We start from the raw sequence: 16448 nt of genomic DNA, 5'->3' as shown, positions 1-16448 counted from the left end.
TCTGTTTGTAAGGGAGGGAAAAAAATGAAGTTGTCATATTTTTCAGTCAGCTGACCAGTGGTGTGCAGCAACATGTTGGTGAGGGGTAGGGCTGAGTGCTGGTTAATCTTAAACCTTTTCTAGAATATAATGAAAAAAGGACTTTGAGCAGTTGGGAACCATTTTGAAGATTCTGAAAACATAACTTTTTAAAACTTTGCTGAACTCTGAAAGTCCTATCAAGCTGGAATGCTGGCAGCTGTTTTTTAGATTCATAATTAGATTCACTAAGCCAATACTCTGCCTCCAAGTGCTAGTCTTTGGCAGTTTTTACTTTAATAAGTATGCTGCAAATACCTTTATGTTTATAACATCAAAAGCTAAATGCTAAAAAATAAAAAAAAACACTGCAGGCACTTTAATGAAAAACAGATATTCTTCCCACAGAGCAAGAAAAATGGATGAAAAGCTGGTAACTTTTAGTGAGAATTTGGAATAAAACAAAGTTTGCTTGTAAACTGAAGCGAAACTACCTCAGCTGTAGATTCAGATGTCAAGTTGATTTAGAGTAAACGTTTCCTGAGCAGAGCTTAGCTCAGATCATACCTCAGTCCTTCTCAACCATGCACATAACTGCCAACAACTGTTTATGCAAACAATTTGGCTGTTTATTCGCTGCTTGTCATTCAAACCCCAACTCTGCAAAGTTGAGCCATTTTTATCACGTGTAACCATGACTGCTACAGCTGTTCATAGTTAGGTAATGTGACCGGCTAGAAGCGTAATGATACTTCACCACATTATTGATATTTATAAAACATGTTACCCAGCTCCATTTAACACTTTTCCTGTTAAGTCAGTGTGAACAGAAAATTAAAAGCACGTTTACACGTTTCCCGTGACTTAAACTTTAAACCTTGCAGACGCAACATCAAAACTGAATGTTCACCGTTTCCGGATGTCTCAGAAATCTGACCACCGAGAGCCGGTTTGACAAATCCCTCCCAAGATACTAATAGTAATAATGGTAGTATCTGTCTCGCATCATTTGGTCAGCATCAACAGGGTGAACTACATCAAAGACGACGATATCCTTGAAAGAGGCCCCGAAACTGAGATCAGTTTTGTTCAAATCCTCAGAACTGTGAAATTCAGAACAGCAACTTTAGTCATCGACTTTAAACCAGTGTGGCAATTTACAAATTACTTTAGAGTTGGAAAAGATTCCCTGCTAGGCATACGAACCCACACTGTCAGGATACATGATAGTGTTAAAGAGTCACATTTGATGTGTGATGACTACCTTGCACTGGTTTTGTTTAAAGACGGAGTTGCATACTTTCATCGCCTGCTGTTAGTTACAGGGAGCTGATGGATCGTCTGTCATCTCACTGCATCCTCCTCATCTCTTCCTGTGTTCTTTGTGGTTAGATTTGCAGTGGCAAGTTAAGTCTTAACATATTCCCACTCTGTATGCTTCACCAGCCCTGAATGCATTCTTCACTGACATCAGACATGCATGTGTTCATCCAAAAATAAAATCAAATAACAGGCTTAAAATGACACGGCAAAGCTATTTTGTTCTACCTACAAATGTTTTCTTAAACAACCAGGTGCAAATATTGTGTGGTTTATTTAAACAAATCAGTCCTCCTTAAATCCCAGAGCGCAACTCCCAACCACAGCCACAGCACAAAAGAACAACAGCAGTGAGTTGTGATTATTAGGACCACGTTATCAGCTGTCACTGCGTGACATGAATGCACACTGTGAAATTGCCCGTCTAGACTTGACGTCATATCACTATCCCCACACACACACACACTCACACCAGAGGTGCCCTTCCCACCTAATCCTTATACCTGACACCAGCCGAGTAACAAATGCTTGTGGGACAAAAGATCAGCAGATTCAAATTCTCAGTGTGAAGCTAATGAAACAATCACATTAAACTTTCATGAAATAAACACAATGAAAGATGCATGCCAGATGCACATTGTTTAAAAATGAGAAAGCTACGTTTTTTTCTTACATTTTAATCATCATTTTTGAAAAATCCAAATGTCTTCTATGAATACAAATGTTCATAGAATGAATATACTGTAGTGTTAAAATACATAAGCACACAACCATACAATGAGAAAAATAAAGACCTCCACCTTTCAATTATGTACATTTATTTAGCCCTGGTATTTTAAAATCACCAGTACTGCAATTATAATCTGTGTAAAATACAATAATAAAAAAGTAACCAAATAATTTTTGCTTAATATTTTAGTTTGTCAGGTCAGTATCTATGAACTTCTAATTTGCAATGCATTACTTTCTTCTTCTATAAAGTTGTCTTAGCCACTCTTTATAGGATTTAACATACTATTCAAGTAAGACAGTTGAGTTTATAGTGTAAAGTTAAGAAATGGTGGCAAGAAGACAGTTACTCATCAGTACTTGTACTTGTCTCCAGTTAGAGCAGTTAATAAGGAGTATAGCAGCTCTGATCAAAGAATTGTGACCTCCATGCCTGCCATTCCTTTTGAACATGTTTGGTTCAGGAGAGTCAACACTCCTGAAATGTTAATATGTCCTTGCCTCCCTAGCTGCTCTTCTTCTGCGACATACTGTATATGTTTATATTTGACCCACAAACTCTTAATTGCAAAGAAAATATATTGTCTGCAGATTGATTTCTCAAAATATTGTCTGATTCTTATGACAAATATATTTTCAATCCAGCTTAAGTGAAGATGTGAAAAAAGAATGTTAAGCTATTATTTTGAAGTTATGTAAAATATTCACATTGTGAAATTTTTACGGTATAATAAATTCATTTTGATTTAGTAAGCAATTTATATATGTTTCTTATTGTTGGATCGTCACCTACGGGTATAAATGAAGAACTATATTAGAGCAAAATATACACTTCTGTTATGATGCTTCCAATATGTTCTCACTTTAAAACATGCATGCTGGTACACTGTATCTGGGTTCCCACATACATGTAAACAAATGGTTCTTTGCAGAGCTAAACTCTTAAACAGAGTATTTTAATAGTCAGATTATATTGGATTTTCCATCATAGAAGCTATGAAGAGTCTAAAAATTCCAAGACAAATCAAAACAGATGTAGAGCCCGGTTAGAGTCTTTATGCCACAGATCCAAGGTTGCAATGCCAGCCATTAGTTTGTAGTGTTGGAAGAAAGGGTTAGAAAGAAAAGCAGAAGATCTGTAGCAAAGAAATCAATATTGGAAATTTAAAAAAAAAATCAGAAAACCAACTGCTTTGAAGGTTTTTTTTGAAAATATCAAAAATAATATTTACGTTTTTACTTTGTATGCTGTATATCAGCATAGTTTTGAAAGGGAATTAGAAAAAATATTGTAGCAAAATGCAAGTTCAATCTAAGTCACGCTTTTGGATTGTGTCCACTATTTTATTCTTTCTAAAATAAAAAAAAAATATAGCATGGGTGTGACAAAAGTTTTTAAAAAAAGCACTCTGCTTTTAAAACTCTGCTTTTCCGTACCTCAGAAACCCTTCTTTCCTCAAAGTGGGTCAGGAAAAAAAGATGCATTGAGGAATACTTTAGTATGAACTTCTTGTTCCTATACTCACTGAAATGCAAAACAACCTGCCAGCTCGCTTGCTTTACAAGATTATTGTAGTACACCGAGAGTTGAGCATCAAAATGTACAAAAACATGTCCGTTTAATCAGAAACAGTCTGAGGAGCTCATTGTGAAAACTTTTTGAACGTTATGCAACAGCGCCAACACTCTCCACTTCACATTTACGTCACGTACAAACGAAAAAAGAAGTGTGTGCAAAAGATGTCAACATTTATCTTCACACTGAAACTAAACCCAGCATTCAGTTCCAAATAAACAGTAGCCGGTAAAGCTGTCATACTCATGTGCATCATGTGCTTGCTTCTACTCTCCAATGCACACACAGCAACATAAATCCCTGAAATTTTTGTGCTCTGCGTTATTTACATGAGGAGGAGCAGAACCGTGTATATTCAGTAGGGGGCTGGCAAACAGAAAAAGAGAACCGATTTCATCTTTCTTTGCTGTGGTGGCAGCCCATACCATCATCTCTAAATCAGAACTGTCATCCGTGGAATGAATGTTTTGCCAACCACAGTAATGTTACCACCACCAGACTAGGCTCAACCCAATCCAGTAAAACTCCTTTTGAAAACCGCCTAATGTGCTCTGTCCAAATTTGGTAGCATCCTTGTTGGTGGTCCCTGCAGTGTCTCTTTGTGTATATGCGAGTCTGAGTTTCACCCTTTCTATTCAGGAGGCTAGTTCAAGCTGAGTCTTATATAAATATCCACTGCACCTGTCATACAGTGAAAACAACACTGTTTTTTAAAACTCTGAACCAAACTAACTAATCTAATTTATCTTCCAGCTCTGGTGCTTTTCAGAGGGACCGAACTCTCTTCAGGCTTCCTTGAAAAACTGCATTTGTTTTGGTCGGGTATTTGAACCTGCATCTCCGCTTGTTAAACAGTTTCTGTGAATGCTGTACATTTCCAGGAATAACAGCGTGCAGATTGTACAACCACTTCAGAAAACCCTAACAAGGTGGGATGCATGTGCACACGTGCCTGTTCAGAATGTGGGTCTTCAATTTTTTACAAAAGCTACAGACAAGCTTGCATGTGCATTTGTGATCACAGTTTATTTTGGGGACATTTCTTTTTTTGTTTTTACTTTTTTAGAAAAATAAAATCTGAATTATGACATTTTCATGCAATTCTTTTAGTTTGGCATTATTTTTGCTTAAAACCGTCTCACTACTAGCCTCCTTCCGTAAAACAGTGCTTAGGCAGTTGAGTTTTCCTATTGGTTGAAAAATTATAGCTTAGTACAACGTCATCACAGAAGTTTGGCTATAAAAGCACAGCCCCCCCTGAGTTGGAGAAGCAAGGTCTGCTACGGTGACTGGCAAGCATTGACCGATAGCTTTCCTTAAGAGTTAAAAATGCGCAATTTATTTGCAATGTGAACAATGAATGGAATGGGTCTCCTCTGCTCTGACTATTGGTGAAGATATGGTGTTGAACGGATAACCGTGCCAGACTGACTGCAGTCCTGACGAAGCAAGAGAGGCTGTCGTCCTGATCACAGCCTAGATAAGCATTATGAGATCTTCAATCGCTTGTGTCCTCCTGAGCAAATTTTCTTGTTTCATCAAAAGTTTTTGCCAATAGATTTGAGTCCTGATGGATTCTAGAAGGTTGGCTTAATACTACCATCTTTAGCATTGCAAGCCTTCTCAAAAGCTTTGAGAATTCTTGCAATACTCTGTCAAAGCGATGATTGTGTTTAAAGTGACTGATGAAATTTGACGTGTAAAGTGTTGTGATGTTTTTCCTCCTCACTTGTGTATCAAATGCGGAAATTTCTTTCCGCATTTGATACACAAAGCCAGCATATTGTCTTCCTCCAAAACCTTAGAGAAGTTCCAAACTATACAGCCTTTATGTTTTCTGTTTACTGGCAAAATGGACTGCATTCACATGGTGCTGGGAGTTCCCAGTTTGGGAGTCATTCTGACCTTTAATGTTTATATTTCTGTTGTATGTGTAAAACCACGGGGTGCTTGTTATATTATGTTTTAAAAAAATTATGACCAAGTTGTTTTCTGACATGAAAGAATTTTGAAATGATTTACTTCCAGTCAGAAATGTTTTTTCTGAAATTATATTGACGCTCCTTTCATACAGAAGTGGGAGCCCTTGATTAAAAAAAATACAAAATCACCAACACCAGCGAACATGTTATCAGTGCTATTCATTATGATATTGGACAGGTAAGAATGATGTCAAAATTTCTTGATATCGGCCCAATAATTATCGTACATCCTTACTGTAAAGTTATTTAAGGAGAATGTGTTCCTTACCTCCAAGTTCTTTTACATTTAAGATGGCATTTGGAAATGGCACTGCCTTGATGCTGAAACCTGGAAACAGAAAACATATAAACAGAAAAGGTCATTTAAAATTTCCTACAAAAGAATTTTGCTACATTATTTAAAAATAAATGGTAACAATAGAAACTCACTATATAATCAAATTGGCTGAGAAGGCTGAGTGTAGATTTTTCTAATTATTTTTTTTTTCTCACAGACAAAAAAAAAAGAAAAGAAAAGAAAAAACATATCTGAGTCATAAACAAGAACCCCATTTTTGGTGGTCCAGAAAGAAAAGAGAGATTAAAAGCTAAGCAGAAAAGCATTATGTTGGGTTTATTGGAGAACAGAGTTAATATATAAAGCATTTCTCTGAGTTATGTGGTCCTTCTTTGTGGGTGTGAATGGGAAACAGAAGAGCCCAGTGATGAAACTTAGACAAGAAATAGATTTAACTTGACTCTTTTCAAAGCAACTCAAACACATGGAGGCAGAGATCCGGGAAATCAAAGACTATGATTTTCTACAAAGCTAAATTTTTTGCCAAGTTTCATTTCAGAGCAAATTACAACAGAGAGAAATATTTGAGTGAAAAGTGAGCAAAGCCACAGGAGATTTCCATCTTCATGTTTCTGTTTTCGTAAACGTTGGCAGATGCAGGAGGCAATGACAGCCAACTCTTCTTTGATAAACGTTCACTGAAATGTCTCTTCGCTAAGGTAGATAATTACCATACTTGATCTGGTGCGGGGTACCAAGCAGGAGGCACAAAGGTTCAAACCTCCAGAAAAGCAGAGACTTATGGTTATAAGCTGCACATTTGGGAGCTGCTTTATGTTTAACTTCAACGGGACAGACTAAATTTAAGATGGGACTTCTGCAACAGCTCAATGTGGCTGCTGTCAAAGACACAGGGAGGTGGGAGGGAACATCGTCGTTCTTAAGGGACTGCATTGCATATAAGGAAAGCGACGTTCACTACCAGGAAAATGATGTGCACTAAGACAAGATCCTCCTGTCCTAGATGGACAAACAACACCAGCCTCCAAGGTGACTGAAGGAAAGAAACAAAGTTTGGGGTGGTGACATCCTGGCATACACTCCTGGAACAAACACTGGGAACGTTCTTTCCCTTGGTAGAAAGCTCTGTCATCTGTTAAAGGGAAATACATTTCCTACAAGCACCTCCCCACCCAAACAATACAATCTTTATATTCCATCAGTGCACTGTGATGTGCACTTAGCACATACCTGTTGTAGGAACGATGTTGTCAGTGCTCTCACCGCAGAGCCGTGAGAGCAGGCTGGTCTTCCCAGCTCCTGTCAGGCCGATGCACACCACATCATATTCTGGTCTAGGTGGTGGGGGTCCTTTACAGCACAGTGCCCGAAAACACTGAAATAAAGTACAGAAATCAAAGAATGTGAAGCAGGCAGTACACACTGAGGGGATAGGGAGGTGCTGGTCTTATTGAGAGGAATAAATATTGTCAGTCTCGCCTCTTTACCATTTCATACTTTTTGGTATTGGATGATTTGTGTGATACTTTTCTGGCTACAGAAAAACAGCTATCAAGTCGTAGCTCACTTTTGGGAGGTTTCATAATCTACCAGTAGTACCAATTCTGACATCAGTTAATTGTAAGTTATTAAAGAATTAACTATGATGAAGAACTAATAAGCATCAATGACTGGAAAGATGAGTAGCACTGATTTTTGCTTAATCAGAAAACTCTTCAAAAGAGAAATGAAAGGAAGGATGTTTGAAGAACCTCCAGTACAATGAGGAGCAGCTGACAGTGAATCAGGAACAGGTTCTGGTATGTTTGTTTCTCTGGTTGCCAACTGTTGTATCTCAGGCCCCCTCCGCTCCAGATCCCTCCCCTCAACAAAACTAAGACTGACACATAACTCCGGACCCTTAATTTAACCTCAATCAAAAACTAGATTTATAAGTTGTCATATCTTAGATCGTTTTAGAATATGAGTTGTAATGCAGAAGAAGTTGGGCAGGTTTTTAATTGTGCATATAGCAACTGCACAAATAAAAAGGGTTTCAAAGTGTGGGGCTTCAGAGTGCTGTTGGGTCCGACAGTGGTGTTCAGAGTATGATGGCTAAGCTAGGAGGCTTACTGTTATTAGCAATACATGATGGTAGCAATGTTTTGTTTAGCAGGGTGTTCACTGAAGGAGGTTGTAGCACTGTGCTTCTGAAATTCGCAACAGGAAACTAAATAGAAATTCCAACTTTTGATAACATTTCTGGAGGTAACACAAAAAACAGAAAAAGTTCAAGTCTGAGAGCTCCACCATTTTAAAATCTGTTAGTGTGGTACTTCTAAAAATGTGTATTTGCTTAAGCTGTATGTGGTTATTTATGTAAGAAATAACTACCAATACATAATATAATAATACAATATATAATACTAAGCTTTAGATAATATAACTACCTAAATTACAAATTAGATTTTTTTTATAAAACTAGTAATGTGTTGTTCAGATATTACCAGGTGACTCTGAGCCAATCCAAGCACTTGACAGATTCTAAGAACAAATCAATCCATGGATGTGCCATAACCTTTTCCAGGTGTATAAAAGCAAAGCTGAAGTTATTATCTTTGGGTCTAAAGAGGAACAATCAAGAGTCAGTGCACAACATCAGTTATTATAACTAGAAGCTACTGATCAGGGCCAAAATCTGGGTGCAATGATGAACTCAGACATGAATCTTCAGAGATCCTTAAAGACAATTGCAAAGTCGTCCTATCACCTGAAGAACGTTTCTAGGGTTAGAGGACTAATGTCCCAGAAGGATCTAGATAAACTCATCCATATGTTTATTCACAAGTTGTCCCCAAAAAATGAATCAGACAGCCGCAGCTGATCCACAATTTCAATAAAACTAGGAAAATATAGCAAATCACCCCAATTATAAAGTCCTACTCTGAACCCCCTGTAGCTCAGAGAATAGACTTGTGAAAAAATATTTTTATTATTTCATAAATCACCAAATGGATTAGCACCAAAATACATCATAGAGCTGTTGTCGTTACATCAACCTTGAAGACCACTCAAGTATTTTGGGTCAAGTCTGCTCTACCTCCCCAGAGTCAGAACCAAAAATGGAAAAGCAGATTTTAGTTTTTATGCTCCTCAAATCTGGATCAAAACTTCCAGAAAACTGAAAAACAGCCAAAACACTGAGTTCATTTAAATAAAATCTTAAAATGCACCTGGTTTTGATTAATAATAACTGGGACATTAATCAATATATTTAGTGTATATTTGCTAGATAATGGAATTTTACAAAATTCCATTTATTTTCTGTTTGTTTATTGCTTGTTTCATAATTGGTTAATGTTCCTATGGCGTAACGCACTTTGAACTACCTTGTTGCTGAAATGTGTTATAAACTTGACAATTTTATCAAGGGCAGTTAAATTAAATGTTCACATGATATCAAAAAGTCATAAGGAAAAATATTTACTTAATTTGTACAGATTATTATAACCTGGTGATATATACACAAGAAAAAAACCAACCATTAGGACAGATGCAGCTAAGTGGTGACCCAACATGTTTTCGTCTGCACGTTGCACCCTGTCTGACTGGGCCATTACGGTCACTGAGGGCAGACCCTGTCACTCCATGAATCACGGCCTGGGACAGAGTCCCCTGCTGTGAGACATTAGGGAGCAAACGCACTGAGAACCGTGAATGAGATCCTTAAACTTGTGTGTGAAGAGATCAGTATCCAAAACTAAAGAGAGATCTCTTTTATTAGCAAGACAGGAACCGGTCTGGACAAGGCAGAGCAGACACACACACACACTGCAGCCCATCCATCTTGTATATCAAATTTCAGGTGGAACATCAACACGGGTTTTTTACTGCTCATGTCAGCAGATGACCCTGTTCTACCAAAGACTGTAACAAGAAGAAAAACCAATAAGGGCACATGACCTTCTGTGCACGTAAAAGTTGATGTGATGGTACTTGTGTAGTAGTATTAAGGATAATTTTACCATAAATTTGCTAATATCTGTCCATCTGTCTCCAGGGCCACATAGGGGTTCTTGTCCATGACCAGTAGTCACTATAAATTAGGCAAATATAGAAAAAAACTTAGCATGCACATCTTTACTTTGTTTGATCAGTATGATATTTTGGAAAATGCACAATCTCGATTTCAGATAAATGTGGTATGCAGAAGGCGGCAACAGTTCGACAGCAACCATGTTCCAACCCTCGGTTCTCCATCATACCCCCCCAAAATATCAGCACCCACAAGGGTCAGTTTTCAGGGCTGCTGTTTGATGGGGATGTGGGGAATCTGCTTCAGCAGAACCAGACGTCGGCAGAGGAACCCGACCCCCCGACTCCTCCGTGAACCCACGCGTCTGCTTAAACAGGAAACATTCTCCTGTTCCAGAAAGCGGGTAAGATCAGAAACACACGCATGTCAGATGGGCGAGCACATGTACAAACTTGGTTTAATTAGGTCCTTCTACTCTGTTCGTTGTTCACCTCTTAGTGTCACCCCCTTTCTTTGCAGCTACATGTTACAGGCTTCCGTGGAAGATTAAATCAACTTCTCTGCTGTCAATTCTGTGAGCCAAAAGTTAATGTTAATGTGGAAAAAGATGGTAGGTGTATAGTAAGCTATATGACTTATTTATCCACCCTCCTTCGAGTGTAAATCACAACAAAGGCAACAAAGAAGGTTGCGGCCTTACTGGCTGCGTGGGAGGAAACAGAGAGGATTTCACAACAGTAACTAAAGGAGCTTCCAGGGCCTGACCCTGGGGTCCTCATGAACACAGTGGCCCCTGTGAGAGAAAGAGATGGCAGCTCCCACCTCTGGCCTTCTTTGACAGCACAAGATTGACGAGGAGAGCTGCTCAAAAGCCTCAAAGGGGAAAAATAAATATGTCGAAAGGCTTTTGCTTACCTCAAGGCTTGCCCCTGCCCCGTCACCCCCACAGTTGATGATTTGAGAGGCAGTGTGCTGTGTCACTGAGACAGAGAGCTCAAATCAGTCTGGCCCGTAACTACCCCCATAAATCTCCAAGTCATCCAGACAAACAGCTGAGATTATATGCAATGTGTACACTGCCTTGAAAAAGTACACAAGCCCCTGAAGCTTTCAGATGTTTTTGTCTTTTCACAACCACCAATGGATTTCATTCAGTCAAAAACTTTCAGAAGCTTTGAACATCTCGTAAAATATTCTTAAATCATCTATATCAAAATTAAAAGAGAATACCATTATTGCAAAACTACCGAGACATAGCTGATATGCTAGGTAAGGAGAGGATTTATCAGAGAAGCAGCCAAGAGGTCAATTTTAACAATAGAGGAAGTGCAGAGATCTCCAGTTCATACCTCTCATTTTGGGACAAAGTCCTAAAATGTCCTCTATGCAGTTTGCCAACAAGCCATGTAGGGGAAATGGCAAAATGGGTGGAAGAAGGTGCTCTTCTCAGATGGGACCAAAAATAGCCTACACTGAAAACACACTATGTGGAACGGAAATATTACACTACTCGTAAAGCCTGAAGAAACAATCCCCACCATTAAATGTGGTGTAAGCCTCCTGCTGTGGCGATGCTTTTCTTAGTAGTTCCAGAGAAGTTGGTCAGAGTTGATGGGAAAACAGATAGAGCTAAATACAAGGTAATGCTAAAAAGAAAATGTTAGAGACTCAACAACACTTGAAACAGAGGTTTAACATCTCTGCAGAATAACCCAAAAGTTATGGCCAGAGCTAAAATAGAAACATTTAAACTGGAGTTTTTTTAGTTTTTTTCATGAGCCTAAACACTATTGAGATTCTGATGAAAGACTTAAAATTTCGTGTTCATAATCAAATCTAATTGAATATGAAGCTTTTGGCAAAGAATAAAACATTTCTGTGTCTAAATGTGCAGTTGAATTTGCTTCAAAAGTCAAAGCTGATTAAAAGGGGAAGCCACACTTCTCATAAATGTTTTATTTTTATTAAAATACATTAAATGTGGCCAAAAAACATATAATTTTCTTTCATTTAACAATGTGTGCAACATTTTGTTAGTCTATTATGTGAAATCGAAAAAAATTTAATTTGCATTGCCAAAAGTAAATGATTTAGCTGAAAATCAAGTGCCTTTACTGAAGCTATTATCAAACCCCTGTAAAAGCAAGAGAGTGCAATAAAGAGTTTAGCTGCAACCATGCAGCTAAAACAACTCCACATATAAAAAGTCTGCCATCCCTAGACATTATTGATTAGCTGCCTCTTGTGGATTTGTTTCACCCGTACTTCCCTGAAAGACCTGCTGAGACATTACCTCACTGTTGTGGAAGCTTATTCGCTAGACTTAATGAAAATGAGAATCATATTGTTTAGGCCAAAAGCAAAGTGTTTTCTACTCCTTTATATTCTGAATGAAATTGATGCATAGCTGACAAACAAAAAATGAGCTCTTGGGTTCCAAGACATTTAATGGGTGATATAACTGAGCTTGCTGGCAATGAATCAGAGATCAAGTGGACGCTGATTTTATTAAGACATGGCAATGCTTCAACAATGGAGAACCTACTACCTAAAAAAGAAAGACACAGATGGCATGAGCACTGTTGTTACATGTCTCTTGGCTACCGCCACTGATGTCTTTCAATCATGGTGGAGTCCTGTGAACTCAAGTCTGTCAATACAAAAGTGGCTAACGTATATTATTCCACAAATATTTCCAAAGTAAATCAACTTAAGAACTTTAGAAAAAGGGTTCACATGAAGTCAATTAATTGCCATCCATCATCGTGAAAATTCATTGGCTGCAGTTGGACAGGCTCTTTTAGAGAAAACCACTCTGTATTTTTAGAGGTAATAAATGTGGGTTAGAGGGAAACCACAATCACCAAAGCAGCAGTCTAGTTCATGTTTCACTCTCATATTCTGTGGCTGGAATCAAGACACCACAGGACAGGAATAAAGGCAGAGGCATGATGACAGCATGTTCCAAACTGAGGAACTCCTAACAAGCTCCCAGGTTGTGTGGACTGTGTTTTCCCTGCCTCTGTTGAAGCGCGACATCTACTAATACTGCTGGCAACCACAGGAAACCTCCTATTAAAAAAAAAAACAAAGCACTTCAGACAATTAGAATCATTCACTAATAAGTTTATTCAGATGTTTGGCAAACCTTATCCAAACTAATCAAAATATCAACCCATATTTTCTGGATGAGTATGATTTTATACCTTGAGTTGTGGGAGTTGGCATTTAACTAAAAATCCACATCAGAAGATCTGTGATTGCAAATTACCTTTGAATATGAACAATAACAATAATAAGGCACTACGAGAAGGAGAAACAGAAATTTTACTTGGTTTTAAGCAATAAACACTAGGTTTGCTTGATTGGCTCCGAGTGGCTAAAGGTACGTCAAAGTGTTTCTGCTATTCCTTATATGATCTCTTACATAAATGTGGTTTGGTGATTGGCTGACAGGTTGGCAAGATGATAACCAGCATGGTAGACTTACCCCAACCACACAGGTTGGGTTGGGTCCTTAACTGACCTTTTGTCTGGATGGGTGATGCTTGTTCAGTTAGTTGGATCACTGATTAGCTAGTTGACTGGTTGGTAATTTGGTAAGCTGGTTGAATTAGCCACATAGTTAACCAATTAACCAATCAGTTATATGAATACACTTTGATGTCTCTTTATTAATTGTTATAATGCAAACTACTACCCTATTCCCAAAAATTACACTTTTTCTGTCAGTGTTTGCTGCATACAGTATGTTAAAATAAAACAAAGTTTACACAAATAAGTTTCAACAGACGTTAGAAAGAAAAATTAAATCAGTAGGTCAGACCGTAAAAACAAAGCTTTACACATAACAGATTCGTAGATAAAGAGTTTTCTGAATAAAGATGATAAAATTTCCAATAAACATGATGTGCATCAATCCATAAAAAGTTGAATCTTTCTTAGGAAATTATTTCCCACATACAAGGAAGATGTCACATGTGTTGATGAGCTTAAATTGGTTGCATTTAGTTCTCATTGTGGAAACAAAACTAACGAATCCAAACAACTTCATAAGAACCAAAGACAATCCCTGAGAACACAACAAAAAGCAAACAGATGTTTCCTTGCTGGACGTGCCTTCCTGACAACAGAGGAAAGAAGAGACGAAGACATTTAAAAAAAAAAAGAGGACATCTAAGACACTGGCCCAAGTACACATGGCCACTACAGCCAGACAGACACAAGACACTGATGGGCGAGCAGGCCGTTTTTATTTTTCCAGACCAAGTGTCGGGACAACACTTGCGTGCAGGGCTCACTCTTGACCTTTGCAAATGACAGTCCTTTATATGGGCCTCCCAGCGGAGGAGCAGCGCTAACAGCTATGTGTGTAATACACACCATCCACAGTCATAACACGGGTGTGCGGCAAAGGAGGACATACAGGAAAGTAGGCTATCAGGGATGAAGGAAAACGTTGAAGGGGGTGAGGGGGGGCCAGGAGAGGTAGAGAGAGAGCAAGATGGAAAGAGGGGGGAGGATGGATGGCAACATTCATTCATCCTCAGTCACCCCCCAACAACCTCCCACCCCCTTCAGTTGTTGTTGTTATTTGCCGCTTTGAAGCCAGTTCGAGGTAGGGGGAGTGAATGGTGGGACACAGTATGGTTACAGTGAGTGAAGGGGGTGGGAGTCGGGGAGACTATGCATGCCATTCTCGTTAAGGGGTGAGAGAGATATGGTAGACACTCTGGACTCTTCCCATGTTTTCAACCAGACTGGATCTCTGCCATACATTTTATTGTCATTAGCAGATATGCAGGTTTGGTTTCTAAAATCCTCAATGCATTTTTTATATAAACCACTGTTACAATCATTGCCCGCCTGAAAGGAGAATTTCCCTGAGGGTGGAGAAAAAAAATTACACAGAGGGCATTGTGCTTGTTACTGCAGGCACGACAGACTGTTTTCTTAACATCCCGACAGCAGAATAAATAACACAAAAAGTGGATTTGGCATTGATAAACTCCGACGTGCCTTTAACTGTAGCTGAAGGTGATGAAATCCAAGATTTACTTCGATTCAACTAAACAAAACAAAATGGAAAAAAAAAAAAAACGTTAGGGACACCAAACAGGTGGCATTCATTACCCAGAACATCAAAAATAGATCACCTCCACAAATGCACAAATACATAAAGCAGCTATATTCATAATTTTATAATGTAGTGATATCTCCGTCTGCAGCAACTCCAACATCCGTCTGTTGCAGCAGGCGGAATCTAACCCAAGGTCCATAAAGTGTGCTTGTCTGTGTTCAGAAAAGGGAAAACCCAGCTTTAAAACTGCTTTGCAGGCACATCATCTTTTCATTCTAAAGCAAGATGCATCTCACCCCCCCCCCCCCCCCCCCCCACACACACACACACACACACTCCCTCCTTCTCTATCAACCCCTGCAAACCAATTCATTCATCCCACTTCTGTCTGTCTGGCCCTCATTTCAGAGCTCCAACACTTTTGCCCTGACGCTAAGGTGTCTGGACAAGGAGACAAGCTTGAACACACACAAGCACACGCACACACACCGCCCTAAAGTGAAGTTAGAGCGCCCCCAGCTTTTTGACGAAACACACTGCATGAACTAAGCTGAAGAAACAGAAGCAATGTTTTATCTTAATAAAAAGTGAAAGAAAATAAAACATATATTATTGCATTTTCTTTGTACTGTTTCTTTCTTTATACACTGAATACAAAGTCTTCCAGAAAATAAAAGAAAAGTACAACAGGAATCAACTTTAGACAAGAAAACTAAAAAAAAAAAAAAAAAAAAAAGACAACTGCCACTTCTATCAAATAAATATGTCATCACCACATTAGTATGGATAAAAAAAGTTGTTGTCACTGGCAATCTAAAATCTTCATCTCATTTTAAATGTAAAAAAAAAGGCATGTTTATATTGTGGATAATTCGACCAACAGGCTGGAGCTTCCTGTTTCTATAAGCGGTCCCAGGGTTAGCCCTCTCCTATCTCGGCCAACATGGTAGCTTGTGACCCTGTGTGGCTGATGAGGAGGCCAGATCAAAGGCAGAGAGGGAGCCTTGGAAAAACACTTGGGCTGAGAATGGACGGGATATCTGTCAGGAAGCCTTTCCCACTGGGCTCACAAGTGCTAGAGCCCAGAGATCGGGTTACCACCCCAAAAATGCCGACTTGAAAGTGGGGCTACGCTCTAATCCACATACATCGGACTATATCTGTCCTCTACTTGCACTCCACCACCAATCATATATTCCCCTCCTTCCCCCTCATGCTCCTCCAACGCTGCCCATCTTTGAGCCACTGCCAAACCACAACAAAGTAGCTCGTCCACAAGTCCTCTCTGCACTCTGCTCCCAAACCCTTCACCCCCCGGCCCTCAGAAAAAGAAAAACGCTCTTGCTTCATCACAGAGGATTAACAGGAAACTCTGACACAACCTATTGTGGAGGAGATACAGGGGGCTTGGGTGGTTTTGCCACCCCAAG

At 39.0% G+C, this 16448-nt stretch overlaps 1 protein-coding gene across 2 annotated transcripts in view; it reads right to left on the bottom strand.

Annotated features, from left to right (window-relative positions):
* arl15 (ADP ribosylation factor like GTPase 15) overlaps positions 1-16448 on the bottom strand; it is a 106611-nt gene that overhangs the window by 59550 nt on the left and 30613 nt on the right. For both annotated transcript variants that reach the window (XM_023343730.1, XM_014468531.2), the window contains exons 2-3: positions 7154-7298; positions 5894-5953 (exon numbers count right to left, since the gene is read on the bottom strand). In XM_023343730.1, the coding sequence (XP_023199498.1) occupies positions 5894-5953; positions 7154-7298 (205 nt within the window). The remainder of the gene's footprint in view (positions 1-5893; positions 5954-7153; positions 7299-16448) is intronic.

The sequence above is a fragment of the Xiphophorus maculatus genome, chromosome 12 (assembly GCF_002775205.1).
Source record: "Xiphophorus maculatus strain JP 163 A chromosome 12, X_maculatus-5.0-male, whole genome shotgun sequence".
Taxonomy (NCBI): Eukaryota; Metazoa; Chordata; class Actinopteri; order Cyprinodontiformes; family Poeciliidae; genus Xiphophorus; species Xiphophorus maculatus.
This window is presented reverse-complemented; position numbering and strand designations above follow the sequence as displayed.